At 45.3% G+C, this 14,144-nt stretch overlaps 3 protein-coding genes across 3 annotated transcripts in view; all 3 read left to right on the top strand.

Moving 5' to 3' along the window:
- The window catches only part of LOC115382176 (NACHT, LRR and PYD domains-containing protein 3-like), a 1,518,151-nt gene that overhangs the window by 111,703 nt on the left and 1,392,304 nt on the right, over window positions 1-14,144 (top strand). The gene's annotated exons all lie outside the window — the stretch shown is intronic.
- LOC115382198 (NACHT, LRR and PYD domains-containing protein 3-like) overlaps window positions 1-14,144 on the top strand; it is a gene marked incomplete at its 3' end in the record, with an annotated part of 406,576 nt that overhangs the window by 64,634 nt on the left and 327,798 nt on the right. The gene's annotated exons all lie outside the window — the stretch shown is intronic.
- Window positions 1-14,144, top strand: part of LOC115381941 (NLR family CARD domain-containing protein 3-like) — a gene marked incomplete at its 5' end in the record, with an annotated part of 81,271 nt that overhangs the window by 37,922 nt on the left and 29,205 nt on the right. The window contains 2 exons of the mRNA XM_030083589.1: window positions 5,106-5,152; window positions 5,346-5,863. Of these exons, the coding sequence (XP_029939449.1) occupies window positions 5,106-5,152; window positions 5,346-5,863 (565 nt within the window). The remainder of the gene's footprint in view (window positions 1-5,105; window positions 5,153-5,345; window positions 5,864-14,144) is intronic.

Genomic DNA, 14,144 nt, shown 5'->3' on the forward strand with positions numbered 1-14,144 from the left:
ACCATTTTTACAAAAATATTGAGTGATTTGATCAAAAACTATCTTCTTCATAATTTTAGTCAAAATGGGCAAAATACTAACAGGCCTACTATTTTTCCCAGAAAAGAGTTCTTTAGTGTTTTTCGGAATAGGAATGATTTTAGCTGTTTTCCATTTGACAGGGCATTTACTCTTTTCTAAACTTGGATTAATGATGTGACACACAGGCATCGAAATCACATCATCTACTAATTTCAAGTTGCACATCAAGTTCATCAAACCCTGGAGGTTTTACTTTCATTACTTACAACACATTTTCCACTGTACTTACACTCACTTTACCAAAAGCAAAGGTACACAATTTCCCATTCATTTTTTTTTTCTTCCCTTGTCCTGTTCAAGTGAAAGTGTGAAAGTTAGCTCTGAAATGCGATCACCAGACTGTCTTGTCAATCTCTTTTCCAACAGCATTTGTTTTTGCTTCCTTTCTTCCTCGTTGAAAAAACTCTTCATTTCTTGTAAGAGGTCGCGCAGCTGTGGGAAGTCTGTCACCTTGAATGCCAGCTGAATTGGGTAGTAGCGCTCTTTCTCCATCACCGTCTTTGGTCTTTCTTCAGGGTGGAAATCACGTCGAAATCGGACCAGTAACCAGATGTGAGATCTGGAACAGTCCACCATGAAAGTACCGGCTAGAGGACGAACTTTACGATCAGTCCATGTCGGTATACTTGCACGCATAGAGCTCAGTTGTACACGCCCATCGCTGTGAACACGTTCAATATAATCAATATATTCTTCAATAGCATCCTTCAGACCGTTAAATTCTTTAGGGTAGATTTTCAGATGATAGACCTCAGGCGTGGTTTCATAGCTGTATAGATCGACGTGTGGCGATACTCCACCACTCTTAAATTTGACTAACAACCCCCGGCCACCATCAAGACGCCACGTCTTTTTCATCAACAGATCTTTCTCCATGTTTTTTCCCTGCCGAGTAACGATTCCACTGCTATGATCACACTTATGTGAAACATTTTATATACAGTACAGTACAATGCACGCCCACTTTCCCCGTCTCACATCTGTTTCTCATATTACTACATCTGGTTCTCATCAGCCTTCAGCCCGCAACATACAATGGCAAGCTTGTGTTTCACTAAATTTCCCGCTCTTTTTCTGCTGACACTGACACGTGATATTTACATTACTACATCTGGTTCTCATCATCATCCCTCAGCCCGCAACATACAATGGCAACCTTGTGACAGGCTAACTTTCCCGCTCTTTTTCTGCTGACACTGACACGTGATATTTACATTACTACATCTGGTTCTCATCATCATCCCTCAGCCTGACATATGAAACTTTCCCTCCAAAAAAAAAAAAAGCCCGCGATTCTTACCTCCCTGAACTCCCACTCAAAGAGAACCCTGCTCTCTGGATGGAAGTTCAACACATTCATGCAGACTACAGAGCAGCCAGTACACATCTACAATATAGCAAATGCAAATCTTGACTCACTCTTACGCCTATGGAAAGACAGAACCCCTTTTTTAAATTTCCCGCCTTTTACTCAGACATGACCTCATTCCGGAAGAATGGCGGGGGCGGGGGCGGGGGCAGGCGGGGGGGTGCTGGGGGCGGGACTTTTATTTTTCAGGTATTTTTTTTTGATGATTAAATTTATATGACGTCATACCATTTTGACAGAAAGTATATTCTATATTCTCTGATATTGCCAAAATGTGCAAATTATTGTTTCCAAGAAGCACAGTAACATCTTGAATCTTATTCCATAGACTACAGATATTTAAATGAGCTATTTTCAAACCTTTTTGTGAAAGTACTTTATCCATCACCATTACATACTTTACTCAAACTTTTTATCCAACAGTTATCTAATGAAGAGCTATCAAATAAACAAAATAAACAGCAACGACCACACAAAGACACACACTGATACACATACACACATCTGCACACCCCCTTTGCCAACATATGTCAGTGACAACTAAATAGGATGTGTAACCAACCCAGACTTACTTTTTACTCTTTACCTATGTGGTTATTATTTCATCCTTCAAGACGGTCATTATCTTCTAAGGCCCTGTCCACACAGAGCCAAGCTCAGACAAATCCGCACAAATATTTGTACTAAGTCACCCATCGTCCACAGGGAGCCAGCGTCACAGGGCTCTGAAAACGACAAAGTTTGAAACCGGGTCCCAGAGTGGAAAAATCTGAAGACGCGCCTGAGACGTCTCCGCTGTTATGCCTTTGCCGCACATATTTATTGAGGAGATTGCGTCATCGCTCCACCTCTACAACAGGACGCACGCGCGGAAGTCCGACAGAACCACAACAATCATGGCGCTTCAAAATGTTTTTTAAATATTTGTGCAAAATAGTAATTGTACCTCGTCGTCCGTCCACACCAAACTTTCCTTAACTTTCTCTCTGGAGGTCGCCATCTCTTGCGTTTGTTTACAACATGAATACAACACGCTTTTATACGCATGCGCACTACCCAACTATTATTGCACTTCAGCGCCGCCAGTGGGCGTGGCATATGTATTACAGCATTTACATGCATCTTCAGTTCACTAATGTGGATGCTTTTTTTTTTTTTGCTGACTCCGTCTTTACGCAATTCATTTTGTAAAATATGACCGTTTTGGCTCAGTGTGGACAGGGCCGAAGATGACTGACATAATTTAAAGGTGTAATACAACATTTTGATTTCCGGGTGGATCACCTAAATAACTGGTGGGTCTGTTTGTCAGTCATTCTGACGAGCTGCTTTCGTAAGGCGGTTCTACGTGCTTGCGCCCAATCAGCTTCTCCCTTTTGCGCATTCAGAGTGTTTATGTAGCCGTGAGCTTCTGAGCTAGTACTGACCGATGGCGAGTCTGACATAATGAAACTGTAACTGTTTCGGAAAAAAAGCTTTATTTATGAACGAGGCGGATCGCAGAAACTGTAAACAGAGCCGTGCACGCCGGAGAAGAGGAGATCGCGCTCGTACACTTCCGCGTTTCCTGGGTGAAGCAGGAGAGCCGGGCGGATGGTCTGGCGCATGGCGTTGTTCAAAAAGTGAGTAACAGACGTGGGGCTTCGTCTTTTTGAGAAAATGTTGTATTACACCTTTAAACCGAGATTCCAAAAGCACTTAGGCTGTATACATAGAAATAATGAAGCAGTCTTAAATAAATGTTTAAGTCACAGCCGCATGCATAATGTGAATACCTGTGTTTTGTCATCAGCGTTCATCACCTTGGTTTCGCATTTCTGGTTCAACCACAGTCTTGAAGAATGTCTCTGCGGTTCGATGGTCTGTAAACTTCATGATCTCTTCTTTAAAAGTCACAATCAGAGTGGCTGGGTGTATAATCCCATGTTTCACCCCTGCTCTCCACAGTTTGTTCCTCACGTCATGGAAACGCGATCTGGCCCTCGCTGTCTCCACAGTAAAGTCAGGAGACATGTGCAGCTTCATTCCATGAATCTCCAACAGCTTTTCTCTCTTTGCAATGTGCAAAATCTCCTCTCTCGTTTCCAGTCTTGGGGCGACAGTAGCTCAGTTGGTAGAGCAGGTCGTCTTATAACCGGAAGGTTGGCGGTTCGATCCCCGCTCCCGCAGGCGTAAAACTGTCGTTGTGTCCTTGGGCAAGACACTTCACCCACCTTGCCTAGTATGAAAGTTGGGAGAGTGAATGGTTGGTGGTGGTCGGAGGGGCCGATGGTGCAGATTGGCAGCCTCGCTTCTGTCAGTCTGCCCCAGGGCAGCTGTGGCTACAGCAGTAGCTTACCACCACCCAGTATGGTGTGAATGAATAATGCAATGTAAAAGTGTCTATGAGTGTCCTGAAAAGTGCTGTATAAAAACCACAAAAAAAAAACAATGCAGTCTGTGCATCCTTACGATCATTGCGCGCTGTCCAGATTTGGTCACGGGTCCAATGCGGTGTGCATTTTCCACTTCAGGTGCGTGCTGGAGTTTATCCCTGAACAGATCCTTCAGCAAAGCAGACACATAACGGATTTCCCTTCTCAACATCTCGAGTCAAGCCGAGAATGCAGATGTTATATTTCTGACTGTGATTCTCCATACGATCGATTTTCTCCTTCAGGTCTGTGTTCTTTTTACGCAAACTTTCATTCGCAGTCTCCAGCGTCGTCACTCTGGTTTCCATGCGGTTCAATGATTCCTCCATAGCGGCGACTTTATTAGAACACGCAATCACATCACTTTTAATGGCATCAAGTTGCGGCTGCAGTTTATCAATCGCTGTATTGATTTCTTCTCTTATGGTTCGGATCAACACAAATAACTCGGCAGAGTCTTTACCTGCCATGTTAGTCTCCGACACCTGCGCAGCGTGGCCGTGTTCACTTAGCTTTGTTTGCGACCTTGTTTGCTTCTTAGACATATCACAGATACCACTCATGATATTCTAATCTTGTTTCGTTGTTGATTGGCCATATTTGCAGCGTGTCAAGATTTTGTTTTGCCGCAGTAGTTTGGGGTTTTGTCTGAGATTGGCGTCACCCGGAGCTGCTCAGCCTTGGCAAATTGTCAGTCAGTGTGTGTGTGTGTGTGTGGTTGTGTGTGTGTGTGTGTGTGTGTGTGTGTGTGGGGGGGGGGGGGGATGCATGTTTTGGGTAATCTAGTGATGTCTATAGCTTGTATTTAGTTTTTGTTCCTCTAGTAATGTATTGGTATAGATACATTGAAGGATGTATGGACTGATAGCAGGGCTGTCAAAATCACCCCATAATAACCACATCATTCACATTCCTATTAACGCAACTAATTTATTTGACACGTGATTAACACATCACGTTTTGTGACCCTGGTCCTGCACTGTAGTTTGGGAAACAGAGGTGGGTGATGTGATCCTGGAGATGATTCTGGACAGTGTTTGATATTGATGTGGACTGTGGCAACAACAGTAAACATCATTTCCATAAAGCAGCATATTGGTCCACTGCCATGCTGATGAGAGGATTAAAGGTCTCTCTCTCTCTCTCTCTCTCTCTCTCTGTCTGTCTCTCTCTCTCTCTCTCTCTCTCTCTCTCTCTCTCTCTCTCTCTCTCTCTCTCTCTCTCTCTCTCTCTCCCTGCAGGGTGGACCATGGTGGACAGCAGAGGCTCAAACCTGGACTGAGGAAGTGTAAGTTGGACTCATCACTGTCCGTTTGTCTTTCAATCAAAGCTTTGGATTCATTCAAACATTCCTGACAAGAGAAGCCTGACAAAAAGTGTCCTCATCAAACTTTCTCTCCATCAACAACATGTCAGGAAGTCCACAAACAACAAATCCATCACGTGTCACATCAGGACTGAACCCTTTTTCTCTCCATCAGATTTCTCTCAACTTCAACTGGATGAAAACTCCATGAACAGATTCCTCAAACTGTCCAACAACAACAGGAAGGTGACACATGTGGATGAAGAGCAGCCGTATCCTCATCATCCTCACAGATTTGATTACTGTCCCCAGCTGCTGTGTAGAAATGATCTGAGTGGTCGATGTTACTGGGAGGTCGAGTGGAGCGAAGGTGTTGATATATCAGTGAGTTACAGAGGAATCAGAAGGAAAGGACGCTATGATGAGTGTGTGTTTGGAGAGAATCATCAGTCCTGGAGTCTGGAGTGCAGTGATGAAGGTTACTCTGTCTGGCACAATAACAGAGCAACATTCCTCTCCTCCTCCTTCTTCTCCTCCAAGTCTGGTAGAGTAGCAGTGTATGTGGACTGTCCTGCTGGCTCTCTGTCCTTCTTCAGAGTCTCCTCTGACTCTCTGATCCACCTCTACACTTTCAACACGACATTCACTGAACGTCTATATGCTGGCTTTCACCTCCGGCTGTATGGTTCTTCAGTGAGTCTGGGTCCTCTGTAGGAAGGACCGACTCTGGCTGTGTTCGAAACTGCATACTGTCTACTACATACTTCAATACCCATACTGTCCATACTGCATACTGCATACCCAGTCCATCAGACAGTACACAAAGCGTTTACACTACAGCATACTACATAATAACCCACAATGCATTGCACTCCTAGCCTCGTAAACCAGATCCGCTCACTCCTCATCCACATTTGGATTTGGAGTTAAGCTTAGTCTGGATAGGAGCCCATTGAAACTTCTTGCACGGGGTGTCGGTTACACCTTTGACTGACAGCGCACTTCAGCCAATCAGCACTTCAAAACAAATACGTCATCAAAATGCGTTCTCTTCTCTGAGGATTAGCATTAGCTCATTAGCTCTAGCTTCCTTACACGCAAAGACATGCGAAAACATCTTTTCCTGTTAGAAACTCACCAGGCGCAGCCTCTTGCTCTTGCTTGACTGTTGTAATTCTTGGTATTTTGGCTACAACTTGACTGATTGCAGCTTTCAGACGATGGTTAAAGTTGAAGTCCGTCATCTCCGATACGCGCAGCGATAGCGTCACTTACGGTTTAGCCACGGAATTCACCAAAAAACTTTGAAAACAAAAAGCGGCAAAGCTGATTGGCTCAGCCGTTTCAGGACTGCGTGAAATCCCTTTCTATGGGCTCCTACCCAGACTGAGCTCATCTCCAAAATCCAAACGGATGAGGAGTGGGCGGGTCTGGTTTACAAGGCAATTGCACTCCTCCCCAGGCCAAAATCGACCGGCTAAAGCTGATTTCACTTTAGCTCTAAACTCTTCAAATGTATCACTTTATCGAGATTTTTTTAAAAATTAGGCGAAAAAGTGGTCGTTTAGAGCCCCAGTGTGTCGTTTATTTGTCCGAATACCAACCGTTTATGATTTTGTTCGGACGAATTCGACGAAATTTAAGCCAGCCGCAGTGAGCAGCGCACTTCCGGTTATTTTCACAAAAATAAACCACCCCTTTCACTTCCTAATGCAAAAAAAACCTCAGTGATAAATCTGTGCTTTTACTTTGAAAACAAGAAGCCAACCTTTCAGCAATATATCTCGCTTAACATCGCCGTTTGGACCGTTGTCCCGTCAATGGAATTGGACCAGTTACGATGCCTTACCGACGGAGAGTTTGTTCGGCTCGTCAACGAAGATCGGCTCTACTTGCAAAGGTGCATGTATCATGATGCTGCTGCTGTTGTTGCTGCTGCTTCTCTGCGCTCATCGGCTCCCGTTCTCCCGCTGTCCGTCGCGTTGCATCTTGGGTAATTTCAGGATGAGTAGTAAACCCACGATGTATACTCAACATTTCTGGCGAATGCAGTATGCATCTGGGAACTTCTCGCATACTCACAAATCGCATACTGCCATTGTAAACGCACTGCACACTCAATAAGTTAGTATGAGTAGTAAGTAAGTATGTGGTTTCAAACATAGCTTCTGTCTCTGACAGCAGGGAGGAGGAGGAGCCTATCAGAAGGTGGGAGGGGCCTATCAGAAGGTGGGGGGGTGACCCTGGGGAACATGCTTTTGTTTTTCCCGCCGTACTAAAATAAAGTGTAACTGCACATCCACTCCAGTAGTTGGCAGTAGCGCTCTCATTGTCAGAGTGTGCACAGCTCTACAGTGTAGGCTTTTTTTGCAATGAGCTGGCGATGTGAATCCAGTAAACAAACCCTGAGACAACATGAAGACATTTTTTTTTTTTTAAAAGGAATGAAAAGAAAGGCGGAGAGAGATGAAGATAGTGAGTCAAAAAAGACAATTCTGGCTGAGTGTAGAGAGGCAGTATCCACTCTTAGGGCAGAGGGCTGTGGGCATTATGCTTCCTTTTGCAACTTCTTACCTTTGTGAGACTGGTTTCTCTGCTGTTGCTGCACTGAAGACCAAGTACAGGTCCCAGCTAAACATTGACCAGGAGCTGAGAGTTGCAATATCATGCTTCAAACCTCGCTTTGAGAAGCTGTGCACTGCAAAATGTGCTCATTGTAGCCATTAATCCTGGCTTCCTCATTTTGATAAAAAAGGAAAAAAAAAATCAGCACAAATTGTTTTTTTTTTTGTTTTTTTTTTTTTTTTTTTTTTTTTTGTAGGTTAAAGTGTGTATGTGTGTGTTGGGGCCCGGCCGGGCTCAGCCCGAAGGGGCGATATGGGCCAGTCCTCTGGTGGACCCACCACCCGCCGAGGGAAACATAGGGGCCGGGTGCAATGTGGATTGGGTGGCAGCCGATGGCAGGGTGCCCGGCGACCCGATCCTCCGACACAGAGACTAGCTCTGGGGACATGGAATATCACCTCGTTGGGGGGGAAGAAGCCCGAGCTTGTGAGGGAAGTTGAGAGGTACCAGCAAAAATCGTCGGGCTCACCTCCACGCATAGCCTGGGCTCTGGAACCCAACCTCTTGAGAAGAGCTGGACACTCCACTTCTCTGGTGTTGCCCACGGTGAGAGGCGGCGGGCTGGTGTGGGTTTGCTTACAGCCCCACAGCTCAGCCCATGTGTTGGAGTTTTCCCCAGTGAACGAGAGGGTCGCATCCCTGCACCTTTTAAAAAGGGGGACCGGAGGCTGTGCTCCAACTATAGGGGGATCACACTCCTCAGCCTCCCTGGGAAAGTCTATTCCAGGGTACTGGAGAGGAGGATTCGACCAATAGTCGAACCTCGGTTCCAGGAGGAACAATGCGGTTTTCATCCTGGTCGTGGAACACTGGACCAGCTCTACACCCTCCATAGGGGCTCGAGGGTTCGTGGGAGTTCGCCCAACCAGTCCACATGTGTTTTGTGGACTTGTAGAAGGCGTTTGACCGTGTCCCTCGTGGTATCTTGTGGGGGGTGCTCCGGGAATACGGAGTCCAGGGCCCCTTGTTGAGGGCCGTCCGGTTTCTGTATGACCGGAGTAGGAGTCTGGTCCGCATTGCCGGCAGTAAGTCGGACCTGTTCCCGGTGCATGTTGGACTCTGGCAGGGCTGCCCTTTGTCATCGGTTCTGTTTATAATCTTTATGGACAGAATTTCTAGGTACAGCCAGGGGCCGGAGGGGGTCCGGTTCGGGGACCACAGGATTTCATCTCTGCTTTTTGCAGATGATGTTGTCCTGTTGGCTTCATCGAACCAGGACCTACAGCATGCACTGGGGTGGTTCGCAGCCGAGTGTGAAGCGACAGGGATGAGGATCAGCACCTCCAAATCCGAGGCCATGGTCCTCGACCGGAAGAAGATGGCTTGCCCTCTCCAGCTCGGTGGAGAGACTCTGGTCCAGGTGGAGGAGTTTAAGTATCTTGGGGTCTTGTTCACAGTGGGGGACGGATGGAGCGTGAGATTGATAGGCGGATCGGTGCAGCGGCTGCAGTGATGCGGTCGTTGTATCGTTCCGTTGTGGTGAAGAGGGAGCTGAGCCGAAAGCCGAAGCTCTCGATTTACCGGTCAATCTACGTTCCTACCCTCACCTATGGTCATGAACTTTGGGTCATGACTGAAAGGACAAGATCCCGGATACAAGCGGCCGAAATGAGCTTCCTCCGTAGGGTGGCTGGGCGCTCCCTTAGAGATAGGGTGAGGAGCTCAGTCACCAGGGAGGAGCTCAGAGTAGAGCCGCTTCTCCTCCACATCGAGAGGAACCAGCTGAGGTGGCTCAGCATCTGGTTGGGATGCCTCCTGGACGCCTGCCTGGTGAGGTGTTCTGGGCATGTCCCACTGGGAGGAGACCCCGGGGAAGACTCAGGACACACTGGAGAGACTGTGTCTCTCGGCTGGCCTGGGAACGCCTTGGGATCCTCCCAGAGGAGCTGGAGGAAGTGTCTGGGGACAGGGAAGTCTGGTCATCCCTGCTGAGACTGCTGCCCCCGCGACCCGGCCCCGGGTAAGCGGTAGAAAATGGATGGATGGAGGTTAAAGTGTTTTATATATTGTGCTCCTGAGCTAATGTTGCTGAAGTGAATTTGAATTTGTTATTATGTATTGATTTTGTTTAATTTTATTTTCCAGCAGCAAATGGTGCAATAAGTCTGTCAAAAATCTTTACAGTTTAAACAAGGATATTATTATTTTTTGAATTTCAGGCAAATTGATGCACTTAAAATCTTTTTTTTTCAGACTAATAAACAATGTTAACAAAGTCATTCTTGTAAGTTGAACTGTATCTCTCTTTTTTGTTTTCTTTAATGTTAACAAGGATGTTATGCAGAGGTGTACCTATAACAATTTTATAGATAAATGCTATTATTTATAGTTGCGGCGGAGAGTGGGTGGGGGGCGTGATTGTTTTCTTCTTGCTGGGGGGGGCGTAACAGAAAATAATTGAGAAGCACTGCACTATGCCAACATGGCATGATGCTAGCAAAGGAAAAAACAATGCTGACATGATGCTACCATGAGAGTATTGAGGTCCAAAATACGTTCCCCTGGGCCATGGATTGGAGAACACAGTTTAGCTGGAGGCTAAAGACTGAAAACAGCTTTTTAATCAGGCTTTTAACTGAGCTTTACATTTGTCTGACACTCTAATTTCATGAAGCAGTTTTCCTTTTCATTTTAACTTGTATACTTCATTTATTTGATCATATCTCATACTTTAAGGTTGTAATTCTTTTGAATGGAAGGAGCTTTATAAATAAAGACTGATTTGATTTGATGAATCCAGGCGTTGTTTCCTTCATGAAGGCCTTCTCTGCATCTGACAGGCTAAACAGTCAGATTAAGGAGAGCTTCTGATCATGGCTGTTATATCTGTTGTTTTTGTTTTTGAATGAACCATATTCTGTTGTTCTGCTCATCTCTGGATGTTTGATTATTCATGTCAGAATCAGAATAGTGTATTCCGTTTATTGTCATTGCAACAAGTTACAGAAGTTAGAAGTTACAACGAAATTGCTTTAGTTTTAAAGACGCCCAGGCAGTCAATTACGGCGCTCCGTCTTGAAAAGGAATCAAAGTTAACAAACTCAGACAGAAGTTGTGTGTGTGTGTGTGTGTGTGGGTGGGTGTGGGTGGGGGGGGGGGGGGGGGGGGGGGGGGGGGGATAAGTCAATTCAGATCACGGTTTGAAAAAGGAGTCATGATTAGAAGTGAAAGACAAAAAAAAAGCCAACCTGTGCATATATACAGCAAGACACGTGAGACAAATTTCTATCAGACCAACAGATTAGCTGTCGCATCAGTGCAACACGTCATCACCACTTGTCGTCAGCAGAAAAGTGTGGTGGAGATGTTGAGAGTGGGGGAGGGAGTGTGTGTGGCGTGTATGTGGCATTTCAGTTCATCAGTCCATGTCGTGTGTGTGGTTTGGCCCGCCTCCCCTTTGCGCTCCAGCTCGGATGGTAGTTGTTGGGACGGCCTTGAACGAAGCAGTCCAAAGGTGAAGTTGGGTAGCAGCTGGGAGAGAGAGAGAGGGAAGATAGAAAAAACAATCAATCTTGTCGTTGAGTCTTCAGGGACATGTTTAGTCTTCCAGGGGCGCCAGACATAATCAGAAGTTATCTTGTTTTGGTGGAAGGAGCCGTTTTTTGCTTGGTTTCTCCACATTTCAGGCAGAAGCTGGTTTAACCCTCTTGGCGATGGTGAAATCCGACTTGCGTCTCAATCGTCCATAACCCAAATTGTCCACCTTTCAAAAGAGTTCTCACAAATGGTCAGCGTCAGCTTTTGCCCGTTGGTTGAAAAGACCATCCTCCCTTGGACGTCTTTTGTGGTGGCGGTCTTCTTAATCCTCCAGAGGATCAGGTCGCAACACAAGCCAATCAGCAGCAGGCCAATCATCATAAATCCGAAAATGTAATCATCCACAATGACCATGACGGACAGGGGTCCAGGAATGTGACACCCCTCCACTTCTCCCGGGCGTCCATCACATACCCAGCATGCCGAGTCCCGTCCGGACAGGCAGGATCCCCCACTCCTGTGCTCTTTGTTGAAAAACTCGTATCAATTGCAGAGAGAGACCAGCTCATCAATTCCATGGTTGATATTTGGTTTGTTCGAAAACTAAGTCAAGTGATTACTCCAGTAAAACAGACAAGGCAAGAGTGCAGCAAGCAGGGACAATAGGGAGGGAGAAGCAAGTAGGGAACAATAGAATAAGTGTCCGCCTCCTCCGAGAGCCAGTAAAAAAGAGCTTGATTTTCTTTTGCAAAGAAAATCAAGCTTACGGTCCTTAAGGAGATCCTGGATGAGGTGACCTTTGCCTGTGATGAGCGGATGTTCAGCAGACCGAAGCTGACATCGGTGTTGTCACTGGCGAGCGGAGCATTAGTCGACCTAGCCAGGCGGGCTAACACGCTGTGCTTGACAGTTCGGCCGGTGTTTCTGGGAGGACGGCGAGTGGAGGACCAGATGGAAGTGATCCCTTTCCCTCTGGAGCCGCTGAAGAGAAAGCCCCGCCGAGAGCCACGGTGGATGTAGCTAAGCCAAGGCTGGAAACCGATGTCCAGGTGGAGCTTCAAAGTTGCTGAGTACTGAAGAAAACCTTCCACGGGCAGATGGAGGAATGAGAAGACATTCCAAACCAATATGGACCACACAACGACCCTGCAGGCCCAAACCATAAAGCACTGTAGAGACGCTATGACGTGGAGCCAGGTAAGGAGTCGAGCAGGAGAAAAGCCGAGCAGGTAGGCAGCTGAGTTACTCTCTTGCTTTTTGAACACCACACAGATAACCTGAAGTGTCCACACTCATGTATCAAATCACTTGCAAATTGTATGAATGTGAGCACAAACAACAGCAAGCTAATGTTGAAAAGTGACACAGCAGATCAATAACTGCACCTCAAGGCTGGGTGCATGAACACATCCAGACATGATAAACTGCCATGTTTTGTTTTCAATGTTTCAATGTTTGTTTCAGTCTTGCTGGTTCAACACCACACAAATAATCCAATATGGTCACTCTTGTGCATGAAATCACCTACATGTTACTGTTGTATGCACAAACAAAAGAAAGCAAAGACTTAATAGGAGGTGACTCCAACCCTGTTCCTGGAGCGAACTTGCCCAGCATGTTGTAGCTCTTTCCCTGCTTCAACACTTCTGATTTCATTACCAGACTCATGACTGGTAGTACATGAGCCAGAGGGCAAATCGGTACCATTTTGAGGGATTCATTTTCATAGTGATTTTCATGAAGGTACACATCTTTAGTGTTGGAAAACGTGTGATAGCCTTCAATCCACGGTAGTTTTTAGGAGATATCATCACTTAAACCAAAGAAAGTCAGCTCGGCCGAGCAAGTTCACGGACCCAGCTTCCGCCTGACATTTTTTGCAATATCTGTGGAACAGAAAGTGTTAGAAACTTACTTCTTTCTATTTCTGAAACTAGAGGGTTACAGCTTTACAACAAGCTATCCTGCAGCCTTCTACACCCTCTGGAAGCTGTACAAAATCCCTGTAAATATTGTTCAAAATTTTTCAAAATAAAAAAAAAATTGATTTTCTTTTCTTATTTTCTATATACATTAAAATCCAAGGATGATAGAAACTTATTGTTTTCATTGTTGGAATCTATGGCTTTCTAGCTTTCAAACAAGCCCACCCATGGCTTCTTACTCTTCTGGGAGGCCGTGTTACATTGCATTGAAAATGTGTCATGAATTGTAAATCTTAAACAAAATCAGGTTTCATGAGCCTACTTTTCCTATTAAACATATTTGTTTGAAATGTTGTTGTGGATTATTGACATAATTAGGAGGAAAAAAATAATAAATGTTCTGTCATTAGTAATATTTGTGCAAAAATGCCAACATTATCTGTATTTTAATACATAAATTAATTGTGAATAGTTTTCCAGAAAATTTATTATTTCAATGCTGTTATTGAGAAAGGAACATGAACAATAGCATTTAATTGACTTTTTTTTTTTTTTTTAGAAACTATACGAACTAAACCCTTTACACAAGGAATACCAAAAAATTAGGGAACATGCATAGTTTTAGATCACTGTAATCTATGTTTTGTGATAGGTGACATCATATATTTCTCATTTCTAGTGGGAATCATTGTGGATTTCTTCTTTATCCGCATTCTCGTCATCAACATCATCACTGTCTGAAGCACATGCTTGGTTTTCACAGTCTGGCTGCCTGCACATGTCTGTGCATTTCAGTCTATTTGCTTCCCTGTTGCTTCTCAGACTTCCCTGTCCTGAGACACTTCCTCCAGCTCTTCTGGGAGGATCCCAAGGCATTCCCAGGCCAGCCGCGAGACATAGTCTCTCCAGCGTGTCCTGGGTCTTTCCCCAGGGAGGCGTCCAGGAGG

Source organism: Salarias fasciatus, chromosome 23 (assembly GCF_902148845.1).
Source record: "Salarias fasciatus chromosome 23, fSalaFa1.1, whole genome shotgun sequence".
Classification (NCBI taxonomy): Eukaryota; Metazoa; Chordata; class Actinopteri; order Blenniiformes; family Blenniidae; genus Salarias; species Salarias fasciatus.